This window comes from Coturnix japonica, chromosome 14 (genome assembly GCF_054131305.1).
Source record: "Coturnix japonica strain WE chromosome 14, WE-NBRP24, whole genome shotgun sequence".
NCBI lineage: Eukaryota > Metazoa > Chordata > Aves > Galliformes > Phasianidae > Coturnix > Coturnix japonica.
In genome coordinates, this window is record NC_140676.1 from 18,730,051 (window position 1) to 18,757,818 (window position 27,768).

A 27,768-nucleotide genomic window follows, 5' to 3' on the forward strand; every position below is an offset into this window, starting at 1 on the left:
AAAAATGAGAAGCAGTGTTTCATATCTTACATATTCTTCCACTCTGCACAGATGGAAGGCTTTAATACACTTTAATACTTACTTTCTGCAACTTTTTCATTCTTTGTTCTAGACAGAAATAACAAAATATAGTTACTTTTGTTTTTAATTTCTCATGTTTCCACTTGATTTTATACTGGATTGCATGTGCTATGTTCTCCTCTTTTCTGCATTTTTTGTATTAAAAGAGGACAGGAAAAAAAAAAAAAAAAAAAAAAAAAAAAAAGGAATATTGTAATACCAGTATTCCTCACACTGTAAAACCTTGAATTTTGCCTTTGATCTTTCTTGTTTTAGCAATGCTGAACCACATAGAGGTGAGCAAGTTCATTCTTTTGGGGCCTCACTGACATCCAAGGGCTACAGTACTTTCTCTTCATCTCCTTCCTGTTATTCTACTTGACTAGTGTTCTGGAAAATAGTGTCATTGTGACCACAGCGATATCTTTCCACACACCAATGTATTTCTGTTGTAATACAAGAAGAATTTTACAGTGCAGCAGCCATGGATCAAGATAAGAACTTCACAGAGCAGCAGCTATGGAGCAGGTTAAACAGCATGAGAATCAAGGACACCTCTAGGAAAAGAATGAATGGCTCGCGGCTTCGAAGGGGGGCTTTAGGGTTGTTATTGCAGTAGCTTTCCTCCAATTAGTGTGTGTGATTTTTGAACGCCCTTGTCTGTCTGCTATAAAAGTACGGCTTTTCGGGCAGTAAATGGACGCTGCTATATTTAACCATATTGGTGTGTGTCCATTTGTCCTAGCTCTCTGACCTTTTGCCTTCAGGTTCACCAGCATATTTCTTCCTGGGGAACCTTTCCTTCCTGGACGTTTTCTACTCTACAGTTACTGTTTCCAAGATGCTGACTGTTTTTCTCTTTGGGTGTCAGCCCATTTCTTTTGGCAGATACTTGGCCCAGCAATACTTCTTCCAGTTCCTGGGCAGTACTGAAGCTGTGCTCCTGGCCACCATGGCCTATGATTGCTACATAGCCATTTGCAACCCACTGTGCTACACCCTTGTCATAAGCCCAAGGACCTGTCTGCTACTAGCTATGGCCAGCTGGTCTATTGGTTTTGCACACGCCACAGTGCATTCAGTCATGATTTCTCAATGGAGTTTCCATGGGCACAGCCATGTTCATCACTTTTTCTGCAATGTCAAGCCACTTGGCCTGCAGCAGTACCAGCCTCAACATGACTTTCCTCAGTGTTGTCAATTGCTGTAGGCCCATTCATTCTCATTGTCCTCTCCTATCTCTACATCATCATCTTCCTATTCTCTGACCTCTGGGTCAGGTCCCAGGAATGCAGATGGAAACCCTTCTCCACCTGTGCCTATCATCTTACTGTTGTGACACTATTGTACATACCATTGTTCCTAATCATACATCTCCATCTTCATCCACTTCCACTAAAAGGGACATACAAGGGTCTATCATGTACAGTGCCATCACCCCAGCTCTTAACCACTTGATCTACACTCTTTGGAATCAGGAGGTGAGATCTATTTTGAACAAGAAGTTAGGGAGAAAACTTTTTTCTGGTGGAAAGTGGCAAGGACAAGACTCAAAACGTGGTTACTGCACTTGACATATTTACAAGAGAAGAGATCAAAAAGATTCTGTTTTACAAGAAACTGAAGAATACTCATTATCTCACATAGAAATTAAGAGTTTATTGCTGAGATCTACACTGGAAGATAGTCAAGATCTTGATGTTTCTTCTGTCATTTTAGATGTCCTGTTGTAACCAATCTGATCTCTAACCTCCAGAGAAGTATGTGTATCTCTTGCAGAACCCAAGCAATAGCAGACAGCCCGTGTAGTTGTTCTGGATAAAATAAGGAATTGAACTATTACCTGATAGCTTTATTTAGGAAGCTGGATGAATCTCCTTCCATCCAAACACTGGATATCCCAAGTAAGCAAGCATGTTGCTTGCCTAGACTGGGAAAGATGTTGTCTACATTTGACTCAAGTCAACCCTTTTGAGTCATCCTTTCATTGAGTGTAAGGGGAGCCTTACTAATGAATCCGTTTTTAAATGTAAATGTAAAAACAGAGGTGAGCATGTACAGCACATGTTTAGACAACAATGAAAGCAATTCCAAACGTAACACCAGGCTATATATGCTTTCTTTGTGGTCCAAACACGACAGTTATCTCTCTTTCCAACTTGGTGTGCAAAATGGCTGTTGCCCACTGAAAGACAGGTAGGTTGCTCTGAAAGTAAAGAAGCCTCCTGCTTCTTCTTGTGACAAGTGCAACAAATAGAACGAGCATGTTAACACTATTTGATAGAGTAAATTCTCAGCTATGAATGTTTTTCATAGTCACCACTATTAGCTATTCATTCTTGACAACGACAATCAAGAGCCTGTATGCTGTCCTCCTTGTAAAAGTGCATCAGCAGAAGTGACCCACTGTTAACATTACCACTGCTGAAACACTCCACTCCACCACCCCGCTGTGGGGATAGAAAAATTGCATTGTGTATCACTTCTTCTGTATATTCTTTTGTTATTATTATTTACCCATCATTTTCAGTGCTATTAAACTGTCTTCATTTCAACCCACGAGTTTCTCTTTTTCCAGTTCTCTCCCCAGTCCTCCTGTGGGCAGAGTGAGTGAATGACTGTGTGATACTCAGGTGCCCAGAGGATTAAACTGCCACTGATTATATTGGATTTCTTTCGGGTTTCATCTTGTATGCAAACACTGAGTACAACCAAAAAAATGTGAATGCTTTTTTTATAATACTCATTTCAATACAAAAGAGGAAGGTGATTTTCAGTTTTCTACTATATGTCATCCAGCATCTGTGTCCTGTGTCCCTGTGTGTAACATGGAGAAACGAAGAGTGTTTGAGAATTCGTTAAAAAAAAATTAAAAAAATGTGAGTGAGATTCATAATGAGTATCTAAGAATTTATTAGGCTGTAGTAGGAATGGAGTGGATAAGAACAGAGATAGAAAATGTAGGTTTAGAATGAGCTAGGCTTTTTTTGTGGAACAGTTTGCACCTACCTGAAATTCACATTCAGTTTGCTTTTTGCTGATGCTATGTCATGGGCACACTAAAATGTTTGGAAAAAAAGTCACTTTCTAAGTAGGAGTACTTAGAACAAAATTATCTGATGTTATGTCACCTAACAGAGCTTGTGACTATTGCACTTCTAATGACAGTATTGTTGCACTGTAGTCAAAGGCTGTTGCTTTATCTGTTGTGTCTGACAAAGCCAACTTCAACTTTGTTGTATTTCAAGAGATTCTGAGAGCTGTGGTCCAGTGTGTGTTAGGAGTAGCTCATTCCAGTGCACTAAGAGAACTAGGCAGTTCCTGCAGACCTGGGCAGGTGAGTGGAATGATTGCTGTTTATCTGCGCCTCCCTTCCTTGCTGGTAGTGAACATGACCATGAATTCCCAGTGGGTGCCTGCATATACACACACACACATACACACAGAGCCACAAACAGATCATCATGGACAGAAGGACACTCTGTTTACAAGCTTCCACATAACACAGACAGTGTGAATGCCTATCTTTACTAAGAGAAAATACCCTTTGTAAGCAGTCTAGACCTTGGGTCTCTGCAGTTATGGTCTCCCAAGCCACTGATCTTTTCTCTGACTTGCAGAGACATTCCCATGTATTTGGTAGCTGGAGATTGGACTCACAGTCTCTCCAGTGACTCATTTTCCCACTGGTAGCTCCAGTTTTTGTCCCCTACAAGTCCTTCAGTCCAGAGTCTGTTTTTCATGCCTCTTGTCATAAACAGTGGCCTTATGTTCACTACCACACTACTTACATATGTATATGCACAGATCAAAAGGAAAAACATATACCAGGAAATAGACAACCTATCTCAAGGCAGAACATTGTGCAAAGAAGTTGGTACCAGGCTTTTTCTAGCAATGCCCAGAGACAGGAGGTTAGGCAACAGGCATCAACTGAAACAAAGAAGGGTCTGTCAGGAAACACTTCATTACTGTGTGGGTGACAGAGCAATGACGGATTGCTGAAGAGATACCCAGAATCTCCCTCCTCAGTGATATTCAAAAGCCATCTGGTCATGATCCTGGATAACTGATACTACATGAGCCTTCTTGAGGAAGCGGAAGTTGGACCAGTCAAACTCGAGAGACCCCTTTTAACCTCAAGGATGTTGTAATTCTGTGGAGGGAAAATAATTAAACAGAAGGTAGGATAGGATGTGGTAATCTGGTGCAGTGGTTGACCAGACTTGCCACTGGTCAGATTTATGCACAATGTGCTGCTTATCAGCTCCAGACCATATAGAGTTTATCCTTACATTTGGAGAGAAGAAATGGTACTGGAGAACTTAGTGATTTTTACTGAGAGAGTTTTTTTAAATACTCTCTTCAGTTCCTGATTCCTCAGGCAGTATATGAAGGGGTTTAAAATGGGTGTGACAATAGTATACACAGCTGACACAAATTTATTCATGTCATAAGAAGTGATTTTCTTGGGCCGAGCATACATGAAGAGAGTGGTTGAGAAGAAAATGATGACCACAGTTAAGTGGGAAGCACATGTGGAGAAGGCTTTCTTCTTACTTTTGGTGGTGGGGATGTGCAGGATTGTTGTGATAATTAATAGGTAGGAGACAACCATGACGAAGAGGGGAACGAGCAGGATGAACAAGGCCAACACAAAGTCCACCGTCTCTGCCACTGACATATCAGTGCAGGCAAGGTTTAGCACTGGGCTGATATCACAGAAGAAATGGTTAATAACATGGGAACCACAAAACTCCAACTGAGAGATGAAGGAAATCTTGATCAAGGACACAGTGAACCCAGTGAACCAGGAGAGAGTTATTAGGCGTACACACATTTGGTACGTCATGATGAAGAGATAGCGCAGTGGTTGACAGATGGCCACATAGCGATCGTACGCCATGGCAGAGAGAAGGACACATTCAGTGCACAAGAAAGAACTGAAGAAAAAGATTTGGGTCATGCATCCGGCAAAGGAAATGCTCCTGCCTTCCACAATTAAGTTTGCCAAGAGTTTGGGGACAGTGACGGAGATGTACCAGACCTCAATGAAAGACAGCTGACCAAGAAAGTAATACATGGGTTTGCAGAGTTCATGGTTTGCTTTGATCAGGGAAATGATGAGCACGTTCTCCACAATCGTTATCATGTACGTCAGCAGCAATACTATGAAAAGCAATACCTTCAAGTCCATAAGGCCTGGGAATCCTTGCAAGATAAAGATGTTGATTTGGGTGGAATTCTTCTCCTCCATTCAGTGAAGTGTAGAGCTAAGCATTGTAGATTAAACAAAGACCAGGAAAAAAGAAAATGGATAAAGCAAAAAGGGGAATTTTGCGAATAGGAGTAGGAATAGGAATTTTGTGATTAAGCTTTAGATGCCTGCCTTGCTGTTTTCCTCTCTTAGTTAATGTAAACAAGTAGACCTACTGTCTTTGGCAGGACATTAAGAACATCCAAAACAGATGTTCAGTAGTAAGAAGGAGAATGTACATGGCTATTATCGGTGCAGGAATCTACGGAGAAGCCATCTAAAGTAAATTCAAATGCATGCAGCCCCAGATTCCACAGTTCATCTTCATTCCAGTTGTTATCTGAATTGTTGGTCAGTTTTTCACAGGCGTTAATGAGAAGCAGCTAACCCAACTGCTTAGTTTTTGGGATTCTCCCATCTCAGAATGGTGATCTTGAAGGTATTTGAACGTAAGAATCGATCATCCTCCATCATTATTTTTGCCTGTTGAAACAATTTGCAAAGTTAAATAACATTTAATAATATTTGCAAAAGTTGAACAATGACACAAACATTATTCTTTGCGGATATTGACCACAGGTTTGTATTTTGTCTCGTTTTCATCATAATTTACTTTCATGAGAACTATAATTAGAATCCTGGTAGTTCATTGGGAAAAGCAATTTTGTGGAAGAACAAATTTTGCTGATTAAAAAAAAAGCAACCATATGCATATGACAGAAGAAGCTTGACTTGAAATCTCAGTGGATGGTAGACCTGCTTCACAAAGATCTGTTGGACTTCGAAGTTCAAACCCGCAGCTGGAATCTGTATATATCCAGGGGCTGGGTAACTCTGTAGATCAGGATTCACTTCTACCTACTTTTCGGTCCATTAAATTAATATTTAATTATGATTTTTCTCCTCATTTACCAAATAGTAACATTTTTAGACTTTCAGCTAAAATGTAGACATTTTCACTTTTCAGATCAAGTGAATTGCTTTTAAAAGGACACAATAACAATTAGGCCATTAGGAGCTCCAGTGATTGCATTGTCATCATTTTATTTCCAGAAGGGTAGGAGCAGCCTCAGCATAATGCACATTACAATAATTTCTGTTAACTTATAAAGTCCGTTTGAACTTAACATTAACATCAAAACGTGGATAATATTCCTGTTTTCACTTCACAGTTTTGCTTGACTATCATCAATGTGGTATAAGCTTCTATATCAGAATGTAACTCAGATGTGTAACTGATACGCATGGAAATTACAAAACAGGATTTAGCATCTTTCTGTACATGCATTCAACAAATCAACCCATCTCCTCATTTGTGCCTGGTAGGAGTATACGTAAACTATTTCTCCAAAATGAAACCATGGTAACTGCGTGCAGTAACTTACCAGGCTTAGTCTATGTGAAATTTGGAAGCAGGGTGGAAGGAAGCCAAAACTTGAGACTTGTTATCTAAGAATCAATCAGCTGTTCATTGGATCCATCTTTTGATTCATCTCCAAGTCTTTGTGTTCCCTTGTTATTCTTGAAATCATACACGGAAGAGAAATTGGAAACGTCTTAAAATAGTCATGGTTCTACAATCTTTGTTGAATCTCTGACAGTCTAGACCAGGCTATGACTGCTTTTTGTATACAGGAGCACAGTTCTACACAGAGGCTTTTAAGACTTTGTCAGCAAGCTCTCAGACCATTACCTGAAGGATTTGGTCTCTGGAGAGATGGCAGCAAGAGTGACTTTTTTACTTCCCCTGTTGTGTTAATCACCACATTTGTTTTTGTAGGCAGTTCTAAGACACGAGTGGCCCAGTAGCTTTTTAATGAGCTGGGAAACAAAATGCTTGAATCAGTGGCAGGTCTTCGTTCAATACACAATGGCATTGTTCAAATTGCAGATGCTGTCAACCCAAAGCTGTCTGTTCTGTATTATCTCTCCCACATTCCCATGCTATTCCAGTTCTGCACCAGGATCTTACACAGCAAAAGTAGACTTTTATCAAAAGTTAATACCACCTTACAATCCAAAGAATCTGGAGATGCTACCAGATGCTACTCTAGCAAGAGTCCCCACCCCACTGCTCATAGCAGATTATGAATCTTTTCTGTCAACGGTTTATAGGCCGGTCCAGCCTGGTTCTGTGGAGGGATTTTGCAAAATCCGTGCCTCCTGAAAAGTGAAACAGGGGACCCCAAAAGTAATTAAAAACAGCGGCAATTATCTGAGGAGAAACAAACTAATTTACTGAATATGGTATTGGAATGCAAGATAACACACTATAATACAATATAATTAAAACTGAAGCTAATAAATCAAATATAATGAGAGTGAGACTGTCCAAAATGCTGAAGGCCTGACACTGATACTGAAGTGATGTGGGCAGTCGAGACGGGCAGCAGAAGAGTGCCAAGACGAAAAGCGCAATCAGGTGACCTTGCCAGGAGTTCTATCTTCTCTCTGACCACAAAGCCCCCTGGAGAACATAGTTCTTCTCCTCCAGGCAGGTACTTGGATCTGGAGTATTAACACTTTAACTCCCAGTGCACTACATGATATTATGATGTGGAATATCAGTAACCAAAAATCATAAAACCATGACATTTTCTTGTATATAAGGGGAAGCATTTGGAGACTAACGTCTCTCCTGAGTATTACCAACACAAAACTGCCTTTGATTCTTCCCTGGAAGCAACAGAGAGAGAGAGAGGTGGTGGTGACTGAAATCCTTACCTGTGACAGTATATGACAGGTGGCACATGATATATGAATCTCGTGGTTTTTTTAACCTCAACAGTGCTTCTGTCTCTGAGGTGTTCCTTTGTTGCAGATACTTCTATCATTCTATGATCTTAGGTGGGTCAAAACTTTGCTGGTTATCCTAAACGCACCAATTTGATGTTGCTTCTCCCCCACTTCTAGGACAGGCTCCGTGTCCTTGCTACTGATAACCTGTAGGTAACAAATGGAAAACTCTTGAATAAATTGTCAACTATCATTTCTGCATATTGGTCTTATCTATCATAGTGCACTTCCAATTGGTGACAGTTGTCACAGTCCTCCTGCTCACCTTCTCAACTGTGACCACCTCTTAGCATTGCTATAGGCTCAGCCAGTGCCTGAGTCACCACCACCTCCACACTGACTGCTCAACAGCACCATCCAAATATTGTTGCACCAAGTGCTTTTGTATCTGGCTTTTTGGACCCTTCTCAGGCCCTGGGCATCCCTTGCAGTGGTGGCAAGAAACTCTGAACAAGCCTATTCCCTCTGGTTTCCCTCCCAGTCCCTGTATTGGGTTTGTGTGGCAAGGCTTTGATAGCAGGGATGGATACTGTGAGAGGTGTCCACAAAAGCTTTCAATAATCAACGAAAGCCAGTTCTGAAAAATAGACCTGTCCCTCTCCAAGGCTCAGCCAATGAGCACTGTCAATTGTGTCTCCATTTTCCACTTTCCATAGACTTCTCTCATTTTTGCAACAGTCACAGCAAGAACTGGCATGGTAGTTGTAGGGAAGAAGCAAAGCGGGACTAAAATTCCAGCTGCCAAATATCAGTGCATCAGTGTTTGTCTCCACAGAGCTGCCCTTGCCCTTGTTTCCTTGGTAGCAGCAGTGAGGTTATCTTTGGAGTCCTCACAGAGTTATCTCTAGATCTGTCTGTGTCTTTGACAGGGGAACAGCAGGCCCTCAGGCCTTATGTCCTGAAAAAGGGGGATGGGGCTGGTGGGGGGGAGAGTGTTGTTGATGGTTTACAAACTGGTTTGGCCTGGTTCTGTGACTAATGGTGCAGGGGGACCCACAGAACCACGCTCTGGGTAAGGAGAAGAGGGATAATGGGGAAGGATAGGGAGATGGGAGATGGACCTAAAAACAAAATAGCAGTAACAATCTGCTAAATATTGTTGTAGTAGGTGTGCACGAACACTCGGGCTGTGACATGACAGGACCTCCCCTGCTCTGTGACTGGATTATATTACGCATAGCTTAAGGGGCATAGACAAAGTAGAGCCTGTATATAAACAAACACCATGAAGCAATAAACGCCATGTTTTACTGCTCACCAAATTGGTGTGTGTATGCAGTTATTGGTCCTGACCTGGTGATTGGTCAGTTACGCAAAGCAGAGCATGAGGAACGTGTAGCCCCGGTTCAACAAAATATGATATTGGAATGCAAGATAACACAATATAGTACAATGTAATTGGAATTGAGGCTTATAAATCAAATAAAATGTGAGAGAGAATACGAAACTGAACTCCTTAGTCTAAAGCTGAAGGTGAAATGGCTGGGGAGCATGAACTGCTGAGATGAGCAGCAAAAGCGAGGGCTGTCTCATGAGTTGCAAGCAGTTTTATCTTTTCCTCTGAATGGAAAATGGATAAGCAAAGTCCTCTGGGGTATGTAGTTCTTCTCTTCTGAGAACCAGGTACACATAAAATTGGCAGTCAATAGAACTGGAGCACTAACTCCTTACCTCCCAGTGCTCTTCATGATGTTATGATGTGAAATACCGATAACAAAAATTGTAAAAATGTAACAAGAGTGAAACCAGCCTCTCTGGCAAGATAAGCCAGATGGCAGTGTGATGCCAAGATGCTGAGAGGTGCAGGTGCAGCCTAGCTGTTCCATCTCTCAGTGCCTATGTAATCCTACAATTGTCTGATTTGGTCAGCGCATGCAATGTCTGAAGGCACAGACTCAGATGCATGAACAATTCATATTCTTTATTGCAGGTTCTAACATCCCTTATATCCATTTCCAAGTTCTCTCCTGTAACTTTCCATCCCCCCTCAACATGTCAACAGAACACTTAACAAGTCTACTTCATGTCTAGACCCTAACTGACCATGTAAGTGCTCATCCTATCAGAGCAACAAGTTGCTTTTGTGAACAACTTCTCCAGTCAGGGTCATCACCACAGGAAGATTTTGCACCCCACTTGCCTTCTGCTCTTGTCTCCTGGAGACAGCCTTTTTTCTCAGTGTCTTCTTCCACACCCTGTCAAATTTGTTTTTCAGTCTCAAATGTTCTTTTGAACCCCCACAAGTGCTAGTCCCATCTATTGGGCTTTAAGTGCTACCTATCCCTGGGAGTCAGTCACTGCTCAGGGCTTGTGATGAACCCAGCATAAGTGGCTGCAGTAAGTAGTTGTGGCTGAGAGGTGAAGGTTCTAACTGCACTGCTATGGGCAGGATTTCCTCCCACCAGATCAGGCTGCCCAGGGCCCCATCCTATTGTCCTGGATAACCTGCAGGGGTGGGGCACTCACTGTTTTTCTGTGTGGTAACACAGCATAACTTGGTTTACAGATGTGTCAGTGCCTGATGGTTGGGTAGCAACTCATAGGCACGGGAAAGCAGTGTTTTCCTGCTCTGTTTCCATTGTGAAGAGAACTGTCTGCCAACAGTGGCAGACATCGTGAGTTGTGGGAAGGCGTGTTCTGCCTTCCTGCCAACTCTTCCTTCTGTTGAATCCTCTTGTCTGTCTGTTCTGTTGCTCGCAGAGGGCATAGAGCAGGTGTGCAATGAGTCCTATGGGGTAAAGATAAGCACTCTGTATTCTGAATCCAGTGCTTGAGGTTGAAATCTCACTTTGACCTCTACTTCTGGACTCCCATTCAGTTTTCCACAGCAGATGCCGTCTTATGGTATACAGTTCTTTATGCACAGCAATCTTCCATATCGCCATTCTTCCTTCTCTGTGCTTGTAGACAATCGCCTTCCCCTGACGTGGTCCCTCCACATCTCTCTGGCTTAGTGAGCACAGGCCTTTGACCCTTCCTTGTTCCCTTCAGATTGATGGCTGCTTCCTTGTGAGGGAAGCCAGCAGTTGGTCACTGTATCCCACAGAAGATGAGTTGCAGACCCTGCAGTGTAAAGCCTGCTCATTGCATAGTCAAGAAGAGGAGGCTGTTCAGAGCCACATCTGGGTGTATGTAGCTGATTCCAACAAGACAGACTCTACCTGGGAAGCTGATTGCCATCTTGTCTGTCTTAAATTCAGTGAATACTGGGTGGCGTTCTGTGGATTCCCACTGATGTGCATTGCTTTTTGTCCTCTCACAAGGGTACCACTGTGAAGAGGCTGAGTCTCTTGAGCTTCTTCCACCTGTCCACCCTCCCTCTGCAGGTATTAGGCACATGGGCAGGATGCCCCCTGAGCCTTCTGCCCTCCACAGAAACCATTCCTTGCTCTTCCAGATTCTGCTGTTATAACAGATCGCAGAATCACAAAGTGGTAGAGCTTGGGAGGAGCCACAGCAGGTCATTGTCTTTCTCTTGCCTGAGGATGGACTCGCTGCTGTGTGAGAGGACAGGTTCTCCCTTCTCTGTTTCCAGAGATATGAGGCAAGCCTAGGGCAGTGGGCACTGCTTTTCTTATCAGAGCAGATGACCAATGGCAGCAGGAGTAAAACAAATCACAAGTCCCTAGCTATGTTACACAATGTCTTCAATGAGAAGGAAAATGTAGGGGTTCAGTACAGAGAGGAAGTAAAACACTTGCTTGACCTTGTGACACCAAGAGAACGATCCATCCATATCTGTGTTCTCCAAAGGTGGTGATTCTTTATTTCCATGATTTTTACATAGGAAAGAGTACACAATGACATGTCTTCTTTTCTACGGGAATGCAGTGGGAGACAGAGTCCCACACTTTCTAAAGACTTGGCAGATTACTACCACAGGTTTTCCTTGCGGAGCTGGTCCCTAATGATTGAAGGTGGAAAAGAAATCACAAATCCCCAGCTATGCTGCACAAAGATTTTAATGAGAAGAAAAAAATGTAGTGGCAGAGCATGGGGAGAAATTAAAACATTTGCAGGACTTAGCGAGGCTGAGAGAATGATCCGTCCCTTTGGGGTAACAGAGACATTTGAGAGATGATGGCTTAAATTTGGGTGTAGTATCAACACAGAGCAATTCCTAAGAATAGAGAGCACCCATATTCGCAGGGTTGGTTCCAAGCTCAACGGTAATGACAGCATGATATGAGCTAAGGGAAAGTCCATTGTAGACAGGAGTTAGTGCCATGAAGCCATTTCCTACTCTCATCACGATTGTGTGTGCTTTTGCAAAATGCTAAGGCAATATGACTTAGGGAACTGGGTCTGACTTAGGGAACTGGGTCTGTTTAGCCTTGAGAAAAGAAGGCTGAGAGGGGACTTGATCCAGGTTTATAAATACCTGAGGTGTGGGAGCCATAGTGGTGAGGCTGGTCTCTTTTCAGTGGTGCGTGGGGACAGGACTAGGGGTAACGGGATGAAACTACAACATAGGAAGTTACGCACAAATGTGCGGAAGAACTTCTTTACAGTGAGGGTGACGGAGCACTGGAACTGGCTGCCCAGGGAGGTGGTGGAGTCTCCTTCTCTGGAGATATTCAAGACCCGCCTGGACGCCGAGCTGTGCGACGTGGTGTAGGGAGCCTGCTTTGGCAGGGGGGTTGGACTCGATGATCTCTAGAGGTCCCTTTCAACCCCTACAATTCTGTGATTCTGTAATATAGGGAGATTAATTAGAAGGAGAAGGAGAGTGGATAGTCAGGCATTTATTTCTCAGGCTGAAGGGATGGAGCACACACTACCTTTCTGCAAGGTAACACAGCATAACGTGGTTTACAGATGTGTAAACTCCCAGTGATAGGGTAAGAAATCTCAGGCATGGGATTAAAAGGTCTTTCCCTGAAGAGGCTGTTCAGAGCCATGCCCTGAAGCAACACTGATTGGCCTCCAGGGTTAAGAGTTAACCACAGGAGAGTGTTCTCTTCTTGAGTGCCATCAGAGGCAGCCATTGCATGCTGTGGGACCCATGAGAAGATGTGCTGTGTCTTCCTACAAGCACAACTTTCCTCTAAAGTCTCCTGTCTGTCCATTCCATTGCTGAGAAGGCACAGAGCAAGTATGCAGCTGGTCTCATGGTGTAAAGGTGAGCACTCTGGACTCTGAATCCAGCGATCTGAGTTCAAATCTCAGTGAGACCTCTACTTTTGGGCTCCCACAGCTTTGCCCACAGCTGACATTCACCTAGGTCTGAAAGTGAACTTCTTCATGCATTCCAGTCATCCTTCCCTGCTCTCCTTCTTTCTCTGAGCTTTTAGCCACGCAATAGCCTTCCCCTGATGTGGTCCCCCCACACCTGTCTAGCTTAGTGAGCACAGGCCCTGAACCTTCTTTGTTGTCTTCTTATTGATGGCTGCTCCCTTGTGAGGGAAACCAGCAGTATGCCACTGTATCCCACAGCAGATGAGATGCAGACCCTGCAGTGCAAGGCCTGCTCACGGCATGGTCGAGAAGAGGAGGCTGTTCAGAGCCATGTCTGGGTGTATATATTTTATTCCAACAAGACAGACTCCTCAACATCCCTGGAAAGCCCATTCCCATCTTTGACCAACCTCAAAGAACACGAGGAATACTGTGTGTAGTGTTCTGTGGATTCCCACTGATGTGCATTGCTTTTTCCCCCTCACAGGGGCACCACTGAGAAGAGACTGTGTCTCTCGTGCTTCTTCATCCATTCCATCCTCCCTCTGCAGGTATTAAACACAATTTTTCTATGCACATCACACTCACTGTTATGTATACAGGCTGTATACGCGGAGTGATGAAGTTTCAAGCACAGCTGGAGGCGTGTGATCAACCAGATGCCCGCAGTTGTTTCCTGTAAGTAAATGGTTAGTGTTTTTACAGAAGTGACCCCATAGAGGGTACATCTAGCAGAGTAGAAACCATCTCACGATTTTGGATTGCAATCACAGATGTTGTCATGGTTTTGTGGTGCTGCTGTCAATACCACAAAACCATGACAGATGTATGATCTGATTTATAGATGGTCCTGTGTAGAGCTAGGAGTTGATCCTTTTGGGTCCCTTCCAACTTGGAATATTGCTTGTGTATTTGATCCTGTGATCCTTCCCTGAGGTTTACTCACACTCACACTGGCCGGCTTTGCTCTGCACATTCATTTCCCTGGCCTGAGGCCTTGGATGTGCCCTACTGAGGAGGAACTGAGGGCAGTGTTCCATACCCTGATGGCTTTTGCTCCTCTATCTCACAAGGTTCCTGAGATAGCCATGTTCCTTGGTGAAACTGACCAAGTAGTGGTGCTTCTTCTAGCCTGGGAAGGGAGATCTTGGGCTGCGCAGTGTAGAGGCTGTTGGAAGCCATCAAAACGTGGTACAGAAGTGAGATCAAAGGGATACTGGCGTCCGTCCCCGAAACTGACCCAGAATCAAATTGACCTGTTTTGCTCAGCACACTGATCCCACTGTCCAGAGGCCTGAATGTCCTGCTTTTGAGAAGGGAAGAGGGCAAGGAGCCAAACCCTGAAGGCTCTTTGTTGTGGGCCAGGGATGCAACATCCCATTCCACATATTTCAAAGTTCAAAGGCACATGGAATCAACCTCCTAGTGCACCTATCAGTCCCTTTGTTGCGGAAGAGCTGGGGAATACCCTGAAGTGCAGTCACACACTAGTCACGTAGCTGTGGAGTGCAGAGCTTCTGGACTAGTTCCTCCCACAGCCCTGCTTTCCTCATCAAGGTCATTTCAAAGTTCTGTGTGCTGTTCCTGAAACAAAGAGCGTTTTACACATTGTTATGGTTTTGGAATTTGGTTGGTGTTGGTATTCCACATCAGAACACCATGCTAATAATGGGAGTAAAGGGGACAAGTTTTTTTTCTGTGAACTGCCTTAATGAGCATGTGGGGTGGGCACCGGAAGGGAAGTGAGGAAGGGGACGGCGTTGCTGGACCGGCTCCTTGCGAGGAGACAGTGTGGTCAGAGCTTCCTGCCTTCCACAGCTCCATCGGTGAGATTGGGGACTTGGTACTCTCTTTGTTGAAACTCTCTTGTTGTTGTTTAGTGTTATTAGGTTATTAAACTGCCATTCGTTCTCAGATCACCTTTTTCCTCCCTCATTTTTTTGTTAGACCTAATCGCAGTCTCCCTTCCCTTCCCCGTCTCCCTAAACGCACGTGGCCGGGCCTCGCCGGGCCGTGCCGCATTGCCGCTAGAGAAAAGGGGGGGGGGGCTTTTGTTCCTGCTGCCCCGGGTTTGTGCCCACTGTCCCGGAGTGAGCTCTAGAGAGAACTCCGTGACATTTTTGGTGGAGAATGCGGGCAACGCTCAGGGCAATGTTTTGGGCAGTAATTAGGTGGTTTTTTTCAGCAGCCCTGTATGTAGGACTGATAGTCCCTAGGTTCCTGTGGTCCTGGCTTAGGGACTTCCTGATGTTGGGGGTAGGGGTAGATTTATTAAGCCGATGGCTGGCAGGGATAGAGATATCTGCCTGGCTCCCTTCCAGACTAACGAACGTCACAGTCACTGCGCTTGAACTGGCTCACGAATGCTCTGAATTCCTTAAGTATGACTGGGGTGTCAATTGGAATACTGTGTTGTTAGTCTCTCTAATTGTAGTAGTTTACTATAAATTGCAGAGAGACTTGCAAAGAATAGTGCAGAGAGACTCAGGAAAAGGGCCAGAAGCATCGGAACCCCCAGTATCAGGTAATCTCACCTCTGAACACCAGAGGGACCTTGGGAAATTAATAGAACCCCTGAGTGAGTGTGGGAGATCAGGGGGATCTCAGAACGAATGGCTTATGAAAAAGATAGAGAGTCTCGAGAATGAGATCCAAATCCTAAGGGGAAGGCAACAAGTTAATCCCAGCCGACCACAGGAAACACCAGCATCAGTGTCAGTCGCCCCAGTGGAAGGCCAGAGATGGGAACGTGTGTCCTCACGTCTGGAACAGATGGAGGAAGTAGAGGAAGATCCGGGCGTGGGACCCTCCCCAAAACCACCAAGGAAGGCAACTCAGAAGAGTAACAGACATGGAGAAGATAGTGACGATGAAGGCCAGAGATGGGAACGTGTGCCCTCACGTCTGGAACGGATAGAGGAAGTAGAGGAAGATCCTGGTGAGGTACCCTCCCCAAAACCACCGAGAAAGGCAACCCAGAAGACTAACAGACGCGGAGAAGATAGTGATGATGAGGGAAAAGTCACTGCTTCCTCTACTCGTAAACCTCTGAAAATTACTGAAATCCAAAGTGCAAGAAAGGAGTTTGCCCGACTCCCAGGTGAACGCCTTGTCACTTGGCTGCTCCGGTGTTGGGACAATGGGGCCTCCTGCATGTCCCTAAGCTGTGATGAGGCTCGTCAATTAGGAAACATTGCTCGAGACTCATCTATTGATAGAGGGATCAGCAGATGTCTCGATGGAGTCGCCAATCTCTGGGAGAGGATTCTATCAGCTGTAAAGGCAACCTGTCTTCTCAAAAGTGATTTGGAGCCTGTACTGGAAAAAAACAGCTGAGGAAGGTATCCAGTACCTGAGAGAAATGGCTGTGGCAGAAATGCTGTTCGATCCCACGTTTGTCCCTGGGGACCCAGAGGATGGCCATGACCCAGAAAAGGTGAGCGGTACTCCGGAAATATGCAAGAAACTCATACGGTCAGCACCAGGGAAGTATTCCAGTGTACTATTAACGAACTCTAACAGGTATGATGAGCTGGATAGGAGACCTGAAATTTTTGAGCTCATCCTTTCACTGCAAAATATCGAATACTCACTACTGCCACACCGTACCACCATCGCAGCCATCTGTAAAATGGTGGATAGAATGGACCAAATGGAGAGAAGACAGGACAACATGCAGAAGAGCTGGTCTGCGGCAAGGAACCACAGTGAACCTGTGGCAGTCTCAGCTGTCAGACGCAAATGCACACCTGTCCGAGTGAAGGACCGCAGTGAGCCTATGTCATGTGGTGCCATGTGGAACTACCTGTGTGACCATGGAGAGGATATGAAGAAGTGGCATGACGAACCCAATTTTGTACTGCGAGCACGGGTAAGAAAATTACAAAAGAGGTCAGCCACTACTGAGGTTGCCTCTACCGCCTCAGACAACCAATAGAGGGGCCCTGCCCTCAGCCAGGGGTGGGAGAGGGATAATAGAGTGTATTGGACTGTGTGGATTCGGTGGCCTGGCACATCAGAACCACAAAAATATAAAGCACTGGTGGATACCGGTGCACAGTGCACTCTGATACCCTCAGGTTTCGAAGGGACAGAACGGATACATATACATGGGGTGACTGGGGGTTCGCAGGAACTGTCTGTATTGGAGGCCGAGATAAGCCTCACTGGTAGAGACTGGCAGAAACATCGTATAGTGACTGGCCAGGGGGCTTCTTGCATACTTGGAATAGATTACCTAAGAAGGGGACATTTCAAGGACCCCAAAGGATACAGATGGGCTTTTGGAATAGCTGCTATAGAAACAGACAATATTAAGCAGCTGTCTGATTTGCCTGGCCTATCAGAGGACCCGTCTGCTGTGGGGTTACTGCGGGTGGAAGAACAACGGGTGCCAATTGCCACGAGAACAGTACACAGACGACAGTACCGTACTAATAGGGATTCCTTGCTCCCTATCCATAAGCTCATTCAACAACTAGAAAGTCAGGGAGTAATTAGTAAGACCCATTCACCCTTCAATAGCCCCATATGGCCAGTGCGCAAAGCCAGTGGAGAATGGAGGCTAACAGTGGACTATCGTGGCCTTAATGAGGTCACACCCCCATTGAGTGCTGCAGTGCCAGACATGTTGGAACTCCAGTATGAACTGGAATCGAAAGAGGCAAAATGGTATGCCACCATTGATATTGCCAATGCATTCTTCTCTGTCCCTTTGGCCACAGAGTGTAGGCCACAGTTTGCCTTTACTTGGAGGGGTGTTCAGTACACTTGGAATCGTTTGCCCCAGGGGTGGAAACACAGCCCGACCATCTGCCATGGGCTGATCCAAGCCACGTTGGAACAGGGCGGTGCTCCAGAGCACCTGCAGTATATAGATGATATCGTTGTGTGGGGTGATACAGCGACGGAGGTTTTTAAAAAAAGGAGAACGGATAATCCAAATCCTCCTGTCTGCTGGTTTCGCTATTAAGCGAGACAAAGTGAAGGGCCCTGCCCAAGAAATCCAGTTTCTAGGGGTGAAATGGCAAGATGGGCGTTGCCATAGAGTGGATCTATCACATCCCCTATCACGCACCAGCCGCTGGTAAGATCGAGCGCCACAACGGTTTGCTGAAAACCACGCTGAAAGCGATGGGTGGTGGAACATTTAAGAACTGGGAGAAACATCTAGCAGAAGCCACCTGGCTGGTAAACACCCGAGGATCAGCCAACCGAGACGGCCGTACACAGTCCAACTCCCTGCGTACCGTAGAGGGAGACAAGGTTCCTGTGGTGCATGTAAAGAATATGCTGGGAAAAGCGGTTTGGGTCCTTCCAGCCTCTGGAAAGGGGAGGCCCCTCGTGGAACTGTCTTTGCACAGGGACCTGGGTGCACCTGGTGGGTGATGCAGAAGGATGGGGATGTTCAGTGTGTGCCACAGGGAAATTTGATGCTGGGGGAGTGCAGCCTGTGATTCCATGTGTGTATATATATATATATATATCTGTATGTACATATGTAATGCATGTTAACTACTGTTCTGTTTATATGTTGATAAAAGTTAGGCATGATGTGATGATGTGTAATAAGGGGTGGAATGTTATGGTTTTGCAATTTGGTTGGTGTTGGTATTCCACATCAGAACACCATGCTAATAATGGGAGTAAAGGGGACAAGTTTTTTTTCTGTGAACTGCCTTAATGAGCATGTGGGGTGGGGCACCGGAAGGGAAGTGAGGAAGGGGACGGCGTTGCTGGTCCGGCTCCCTGCGAGGAGACAGTGTGGTCAGAGCTTCCTGCCTTCCACAGCTCCATCGGTGAGATTGGGGACTTGGTACTCTCTTTGTTGAAACTCTCTTGTTGTTGTTTAGTGTTATTAGGTTATTAAACTGCCATTCGTTCTCAGATCACCTTTTTCCTCCCTCATTTTTTTGTTAGACCTAATCGCAATCTCCCTTCCCTTCCCCATCTCCCTAAACGCACGTGGCCGGGCCGCGCCGGGCCGCGCCGCATTGCCGCTAGAGAAAAGGGGGGGGGGGCTTTTGTTCCTGCTGCCCCGGGTTTGTGCCCACTGTCCCGGAGTGAGCTCTAGAGAGAACTCCGTGACATTCTGGTCCTGCTGCCATCCAAAGCCTTTCCTTTTCATGGCTGGTGCAGAGCTTGAGTTACTCACGCTGGAGTGGAAAGGGCTTTTTCGTGATGATCTACTCCAGCCCACTGTGTATTGCAGGCCCATCTAGATGAGGTTTCTAGGTGGGATACGTCACCCTTTGTTGATCTCATCCATTACATGGCTGTTTTCATCTAAGTCCTGGCCCTAAATGCACTCTATTCCTTCCATTTCCCCTGCTGATGCATTTACCTATTGGCCGCTTTTGTGAAGTAAGAGGCATGTGCCCACCAAATAGGAACTCATTTACCTGAGAAGAGGCTGATGTACTAGACACCACAACTAACGCGGGGCTCTCTCTGAAGACCTTTACATGCCCACAGGTGAGGATTCCTATGCAGCTTCTCCTGCTCCCAAAGGTGCCATCTTCCTCCCCCAGCACTTCAGTTCCAGCTGCCAGGGGATATTAAAGCATTCCCTCTCCTCCTCAGAGCCACAGTGCCGTTTGATTTCTTTCCCAGGACACCCACGTGCAGGTGATGCAGAGAACTACCGGGGGAGATCTGTCTTCTCTGGTCAAAGGCATCAAGACCAGTCTGTCTGATCTAATCTCTCTCTGTCTCAAGTGAATATTCCCTCCGTTCTCCGCCATGCTTTCCATCTCTCTGAGCTGGCTGGGCAATGGAACAGATTCTTCTTTGGAGAGGATGCTGATGTGTATCATGCAGAGCACAGTGTTATTTCCTGAGAAGTAGTGTTGCAGACACAGTGGCAGCAGACCATACAAAACGATGTCACTCGCTGCCACAGTAAAAGGACTTTCTCCCTCCTCTGTATCCATTGATAAGAGGGAATCTGCATTAATTAGCTGCATGCGTGAGTAATGGAGGAAGGAGGAAAACAAGGCAAACAGTCTCCAGTTATGCCACACAAAGTTTTGAATGAGAAGAAACAAATCGTTGCAATACAGATGGGAAGAAAATTGCTTAAAGTCTTCAGAGCAGTAAAGGCAACGATCCGTCCATTTATGGCTTTTGCTTCTTCCTTCCATCCACCCTCCCTGTGCAGGTATTAAATACACAGACGGGATGCTCGCTGAGCCATCCGTCCTTCATGCAAGCCACTCCATGCTCTTCCTGCCTCTCCTGATAGAATACATAACAGAAGCACAGTGTGGTTGAGACTAGGAGGAACCACAGCAGGACATATTATCTTTCTCTTGCCTGCGGATGGACTCGCTGCCATGGGAGAGGGCAGGTTCTCCCTCTACTGTTTCCCGTGATAACAGGTATGCTGAGGGCAGTGCACACTGCTTTACTTATCAGAGCAGGTGACCAGTGGCATCAGGAAGAAAAGAAATGACAAGACCCAAGCGGTGCTGCACAAAGTCTTTATTGAGAAGGAAAATACAAAGTGGCTCAGTACAGATGGTAAGAATATTGTTTGCAGTCTTCAGAGAGGTAGAAGCAACGATCCATCCATATCCGGGATGTGTTCTTCAAATGGGACAATCCATCAGCTTCAGCAGTTAAAAGTGCAGCGTGGGCGAGGCAGACACAGCCCTGAGCCCCCCAGACCAAGTGAGCCCCCAGAAGAGATGGGAACGCCCGCGGTGCTGAGGGAACTGCCAACTGCAGCTGACAGAGAGGATCCCACGGCTGTGCTCTGAGGGAAGGAGGTGAGGATGGGGCCCGGCAGGGTCACCACCACAGGGGAGGCCTCGATAACCACAGTCGAGTCAGCGCAGCGGGCGACACATGGCTCACTGCAGCTGCTTGCCAGTGGGGTTGGCCCAGAGGCACCGCAGGGGGATGGGACACAGGGTCTGCAGCACGACATCTCTTGCTGAGGGAGGCAAAGCTGAAACACAGAGCAGGGAGGGAACACAGACCCTAAAGTTCGTCTGGCCTTCTTTTCTCCTGTTCTCTCACCTGCATCCCTTGTTCCACTCTGGCTCTGTATTTAGTTCCATGCTCAGAAAGAGACTGCAGCTGATTTTGCTAACAAACATAATAGCTGTGCCATCTCACCTCTAGGTTGTACTGGAAAGTCTGGCAGCAAATCTTTGATTTATAAGATGCTTGTTGCACCAAGACAGCCTCCTGCGTATCCTCATGCCATAGCACAGATGAAGATTGTTGGTGTTGTAATAACACAAAAAGGCTGAGATGAAGAGGTGTCACAGCTACCTTGACTTAAAGATGTACACTGCCCTTTGTTCCTCCTACCATCCTCACTACGTCATTCCACACATGATGTCTCAGCCAGTTTTTGGAAAGGATACACAGGAGAGGAAAGACTGATCATAAGCCATCTCAAAAAACGAAAATTGAGGCAATAAAGACTGCGCCTGTCTATCTGCTCTATGCCATCTCCTGCAGGCAGTAACTCTGGAGGGCGTGCATCCTCACAGCTGATACCTGTTAATCTGACTTCTCATGAAACATCCCACCTCTTACCCCCTCTACACACCCACCACTCTTCCACAGGAAAAGAGTTTGCAGTCCTGAAATGTTTGGATTGCCATGCCATACTGAGGCAGCCTATATCGCAACCAAACTGAGGAACCAACGTGACAGCACTCAAGCCCACAGGGGGAGTTCGAGTGAAGGGAGGCTTACCTGGTTCCTAGAGGAAAGCGAAGGAAGCAAAGACGATGCTGAGCCTGCTGCAGCATGAGCTTTTATGCTGTGTTCCTGACGCACGTGATGACAGAAACATTCCATGGTCATGAAGCATCAAAACAGCTAGCGGTTGATGATTGCATAGACCTTGCTAGTAATTAATATCTTGCTTCTTTCACCTGAAATGTTTGGCTGCAGAATCATACTGCCTCCCATCAAAACCGTTCATGTGTATTCCTTTGTCCTCAGGCCAATTGACTGAGTTGGAGTTCTCCGTTTAGGTTCTCGGGGATTTCAATTTGAATTTCCGTCATGCGGATGTCATTTGTTGCATTACTCCGTTCCTGGTGAGCATGTCCACCAGCCACTGGGAACGTCATCCATGAAGGACACCAGTGGTTAGCTCTGAAGTGCGTTCAGTGCAAGCTCTCCATCTAAATCTGTGCAACATTTCTCCCTGTGCGTCATCAGAGATGTGCTGTAGATGGTGGAGAAAGTTCCATCAAAACATCAAGGCTGCACAATTAAAATGAAAGAAGAAGCAGGGATGTTGAAGGGAAAGATTCTAAAGGCACTGCCTGTACTCTGCACTTATTCAAACTGCTATGTTTGTTTTCATTTGTGTTTTACCAAATTAAAGGCAATGAACACAGATGTATAACAGGGAAGGACAGAGCTGAGAGTGAAATACTTCTCTCACGAGGTTGCTAACTGTGATATCTGTAGTCATGTCACATGTTGCCTGGTATCTCTTAAGCATCATTCCTTGGGGAATTTCCTCACACTTTTACCAACGAGAAGAGCATGGGCAGCTGTCTTGGCAAAATTCAATGATGAATTTCATGAGAATTAACCTCTGAAATTCTCTCCGTGCAGGCAATCTGGAAGTAACGCTATGTCCTTGTGGACAATCAGAGACATGCAGGAGGTAGTGGGATAAGTTCAGGCAGAATGTTAAGGCTTTGCACTTAAAATGACGTAATAGACCTATATCTTCACTTTTCTTTTCACACTCATTGGCATAGAATTAGTGCTTTGAGCTCGAGGGAAGTCTCCTGTATGCAGCACTGAGTGCTTCAAATGTTTGCTACTCGTGCTGATGACTTTTATGCCCAAAGAGAAAGTAATGAAAACAAGGAAGAGTATTTTGGAGAGTCAGACACTTCCCTCTCGATTGGTTCCTGATTAGAATGTCCACAGCCATCCTCACTGGTGTATCAAATGTGTTGTCCTGCTTCTTTTAACCAGGGAACAGAGCTCAGATTGCACAGTGGAGAAGCTCCCGGAAATCAGCAAATCTTGCTGTGGAAGTGTGATCAAAGTAATGCTGGCATCCTTCTCTGAACCTGAACCACACTAACATTTTCCTGCTTTGCTCAGCACATTCATCTCGCTGACCAATGTCCTGCATGACCTTCTTTTGAGGAGGGGCCCAGAGCAGGGTGACAGTCCTGGAAGGCTCTTCTTAGAGGGCTTGGCATAGAACAGCCCATTCCATGCATTTCAAAGTTCAAAGGGACATAGCATCAGCCTCCCAGAGCTCCTGTCTGTCATCAGAGTGAGGAAGAGTTGGGAAAAACCCTGAACTGCAGGCTCTCATGAGTCATGAAGCTGTGGAAAGCAGTGGAAATGGTGTCCTGGCCTCAGGCTCCTAATGTCATTCTTCCCAGAATGCTGCTTTCCTCATCAAGGCCTTTTCTAAAGAGCTGTTCATATTTCTTGGTACTTTTACGTGTTCTTTTTCTGCTGTCCTTCAAGGCAATGTCTTTGTGTGGCTGGTGCACAGCCTACCTTTCACTGTGCTGGATTGGAATTGACTTTTACAGATGATCCACTCCAACCCCCTGTGTGTTGTAGGCTCACCTAGATGAGGTTTCTGTGTGGCACACATCACCCATTCTAGATCTTGCCTAGCACAAAGAGCTCTCAGGGAAGGACAGTCACCTCCCTGTCCCTGTTGGCCACGTCTCTTCTGATGGAGTCAAGGACTGGTCCTTCCAGTCTGTATAAATGCCTGGGATTCCTCCAGCCCAAGTGCAAAACCTCGAACTTCATTGTGTTGAATTCATTAGGTTTACTTGGGCCCATCTTTCAAGTCTGTTGAGGCCCCACTGAATGGCATCGCTTCCTTCCACCCTGCCCTTAGAAACAGAAACACTTCAGTTTGAGAGGAGGATGTAGTGCTGGACTCCACAACTATCCACTCGCTCTCTCAGCTGACCTTCCTAGAGCCACAAGTCGAACACCAGGAAGTGGCAGTGAGGATGAAAGCAGTAGTGGTGAGCAATCCCTAGGGTTGTGGATGTGGGGTAAGGTCTTGGGTGTAAATAAAGGGAATTAAGTAGTGGAATTCAGAACTCCAGCACTGGCTGGGAATGTTCTGTTGGAGCAGACTTTTCCTCTTCAGTCCATCATTTCTTCCCAGATAAGCTTCCCAGTCAGTGGCACACAAGTGAAATGCAGAACTAGTGGTGTTCAGTGTCCAGCTCTCATGCTCTTTGTGTTGTCATGGAGCACAGTCAGACCCTTTGGCTCATGGAGACCACACCTAGAACTAGATATCTCAAAGTCTAATTATGATTTTCAGAGGGAATCATAGGCTTTTTCTTAAAACTGCAACAAGTTCAAAGCAAAATAAAACAAAAACAAACAAATAAATAAGCACACACAAAAATCCCATAAGCCCAAACCATAAAGCACAACAAAGTAAAGCAGAGATTGGAAGGCAGAGTGCAGGAATGTAATTCAGCCTCCAGCTGAGTGCAGGGCTGACTGCCAAGATAGGGGTTAGCTGCTTGGAGCTTTGCCCATCTGACTTTTGAAAAAGCTGTAGATTGAGAATCAATGTGCCCTTGAGGAAAAAAAAAAACAAAACAAAAAACCTAAACTAAATAAAACTAAACAAAATAAAAGAAGCTGTGGTAGAAGTGCTGCTCTGCTACACAGAGGCTCGAATCCCGGGGGCTGGACTCGACGATCTCTAAGGTCCCTTCCAACCCGCACAAGACTATGATACTATGAAAAAACAGTCTCACTGAGATTTTTAGTTTCCTGGTACTGTATGTCTTCAGTCTCGTCTTCTCTTGAGTATCTCCAACCAGAAGCTGCTGCTGTCCACTCACCAGACCATGCATTAGACAGTGGAAGACAGTGAGCCCCCTTGTTATCTCTCCTCTAGTCTCAAGACACCCAGATATCTGATCATTTCCCAGCCTATGTCTGTCCATTCTTCCTGAAAACACCCCTTGCAGTACGTTTTCCCCAAGAGAAGGAGATCCTGTGGGAGGTATTCAGGTGAGTCCAAAAAAGATTATCATTTTAGGCAAGCCATTTGCTGACTGCCAAAGCAATATAAAATAATGCTGAATGTGAGTTTAAGAATGAAAAGTGTCAGTGATGACAATGACGACCACAAGGTCACGTCATTGGACCTTCCTTGTCCCTCTTGGCCTGAGCAAGGGCATTTCCTGAGCTGAGCTCTTTATGCTCTTTCCCCAGGAATAAAGACATGAGGTGTGCAGGCTGCAAAGCAGAGCTCACAGGAGAGCATGTATATACTTCATGGAAGGAATCAAATAAATTGTTAGTGAGTGGTAGCTCTGCACATGCCAGTGTGCCATGGGGCTTGAGGCACAGCGTACTCTTCCTCTGAATCCTTTCGTTTCTCTCCACAGCATAGAGGAGATGAAAAGACAAACACTTGGTCTGTAGTGCTACTGTGTGGCTCATTTCTATGGGAACAATTCATTCCACTGTGAGATCCAGCATGTTGGCAGTGAGGGCTCTGCCACATGTACCCTTAGGATAAGACTGTGCCACTGTCAAGGAGTCAGTGCATGGGAACAGGGCTAGAGCCAGAGAGAGATAACAGAGGATATGCCAAGTACTGAGGAATGACTGAGCTCCAGGGACAGTGGGGAAGAGGTTTATGTAAAAACCGTGCTGCAGAGGAAAGAGTAGAACACAGATGCTTATGAGACTTGTGGCTTCATGGAAGGAGCTTGAGTGGAAGGCATCTCAGGAGGTTAGTTTGTTAGTCCAAGAACCAGTTACCCAAACTTCTTTGGGCACTTGCTCAGTGCTTCAGATTTCTTTAAGAAAGTCTTTATGGTCAATAAGCATCTCTGTAAGTCTTCATTTAACATGGCTAAAGCCATGGAGCCTGGCCATGCAGCAAGGCTGAAGGGAGGCAAGGACAGATGACCTGCAAGGAGATGCAAAGGACCCCTAGCAGAAGAAATTTTTTGTGTTGGTCAGGAACCAAATCCATGTTAACTGCTTTGACAGCAGCTGTGCTCATCATTCCACCAGTGTATCTGTGTCCTTTTCTGTGATGAGAGTGGTTATGCATATTATCAGACTGTGCCATTCATGATGCAAAACATTCACTCACTGGCCTGCTGGGACCAAAGCTGGACACAAGGAAGCATTCAGGTTCCTTATAAACAGGCCATGCAACAATCATGCAACAAGCTTTTCATTTCTGCATTTCCCTTCTGAAAGGAAGGGATTCATGGGTAGAGTACGTGTGTACCTTGAGTGCCATGACTAGACACTGACAAGTGCAGAGCCCATACTTGCTGAGAGTTCCTCTGGTTGCTCACATGAAGGATTGTCATGAACCTTTGAGATGCATCACAAGAGCTCTATCTCTGATCTGTAAACACTACCTCTGCCTGGTCCAATGTATCTGGAGTAGCTGCAGTGGCTAGGCATCTGTAAAGGATGCAAGCAGAGGGCAATTACATCCTCCTGCCAACTCCGTCCTCTTCTTAGGCACTGGAAGGCGCTGCAGAAACATTAGCCTTGCAGCTAAGAAAACCCTGGTTCCTCAGACTCTCTGTAGCAATGTCACATTATACTCACAGGGCTGGAGCACCAGGCCTCTGATCATCCCATGGGGCGCACTGTGAATACGCTCCACATGATCATCGCCTTTTCCTTGCTTCTCCAGTCTGGCTTTCATCCCCATTTCTGACACTGGCTCGCATTTACTACTTCTCAGCCATCAGGTAGTGTTGTCAGGAAGACGGGACACACACAAGCTTAGACCGGGGAGTGCCAAGAAGTTGTTTGCTGGTGAGCAGCTGAGAAATCTCACCTGAGTGAGGTTTCATCATACACCGGGTTGGAGTGGATCATATCCAGAAATCCTTTCCAAGCCAAGTCAAGTCACACAGGATCTGCACTAGTCACACAAAGGCAGCACTATTGAAGGAAGCAGCACTAGACATTCCACTTGTCTCAGGAATGGTTCAAAGACCTTCAGTAATGTCTGTGATGAGGAGAGTGGCACTTGGGAGGAATGACTCTTCGAGATCTGCTATCCCTGGCATGCCTGAGGCCATGACACCATTTCCACAGCTTTCCACGGCCGTGTGACTCGTGTGTGTATGTGGCTCAGGGTTTTTCCCAACTCTTCCCCATCATGATGACATGATGGCAGATGCTCTGGGCGGCTGATGTTCTGTCACTTTGACATTTGAAATGCATGGGGTGGACTCCCCACAAAAGAGAATATCATGTCTCTCTACACGTTCTCACACTGAATATGACTGCATGGCCCACCGTAGTGAGGAAGAGATAAAAAGAATGATGAGTGCACAAGCAGTCTTCTGCCTGATAGAGAAGCCTTTGGAATGCCACGGAACGTGGCTACAAACATCCTAGTCACAATCCACTTGAGACAGAAGTTACCCTTCTTGGCTTTCATTACCTCCACATGCTCTTGGCGCAACCCAACCCGGTCCAGCACCTTACCA

The 27,768-nt window shown here is 45.7% G+C and overlaps 1 protein-coding gene, 1 non-coding gene and 1 pseudogene across 2 annotated transcripts; 2 read left to right on the plus strand and 1 right to left on the minus strand.

The window, feature by feature from the left end:
* The first annotated feature begins 338 nt into the window (after positions 1–338).
* LOC107318456 (olfactory receptor 12D2-like) lies at positions 339–1,672 on the plus strand (annotated as a pseudogene).
* A 2,506-nt stretch (positions 1,673–4,178) lies between these two features.
* LOC107318674 (olfactory receptor 6B1-like) lies at positions 4,179–5,450 on the minus strand. Its single transcript, XM_015872794.3, has one exon. It carries the CDS (start codon positions 5,315–5,317, stop codon positions 4,352–4,354), a length of 966 nt encoding a protein of 321 aa, XP_015728280.1. The 5' UTR covers positions 5,318–5,450; the 3' UTR covers positions 4,179–4,351.
* Positions 5,451–13,218: 7,768 nt separating this feature from the next.
* On the plus strand, positions 13,219–13,290 carry TRNAQ-CUG (transfer RNA glutamine (anticodon CUG)). Its single transcript has one exon. It is a non-coding gene; the product is annotated as a tRNA-Gln (tRNA).
* Positions 13,291–27,768: the final 14,478 nt, after the last annotated feature.

Excerpts from the sequence above, each read along its gene's own strand:
- LOC107318674 (XM_015872794.3), bottom strand. The coding sequence starts at position 5,317 with ATGGAGGAGAAGAATTCCACCCAAATCAACATCTTTATCTTGCAAGGA.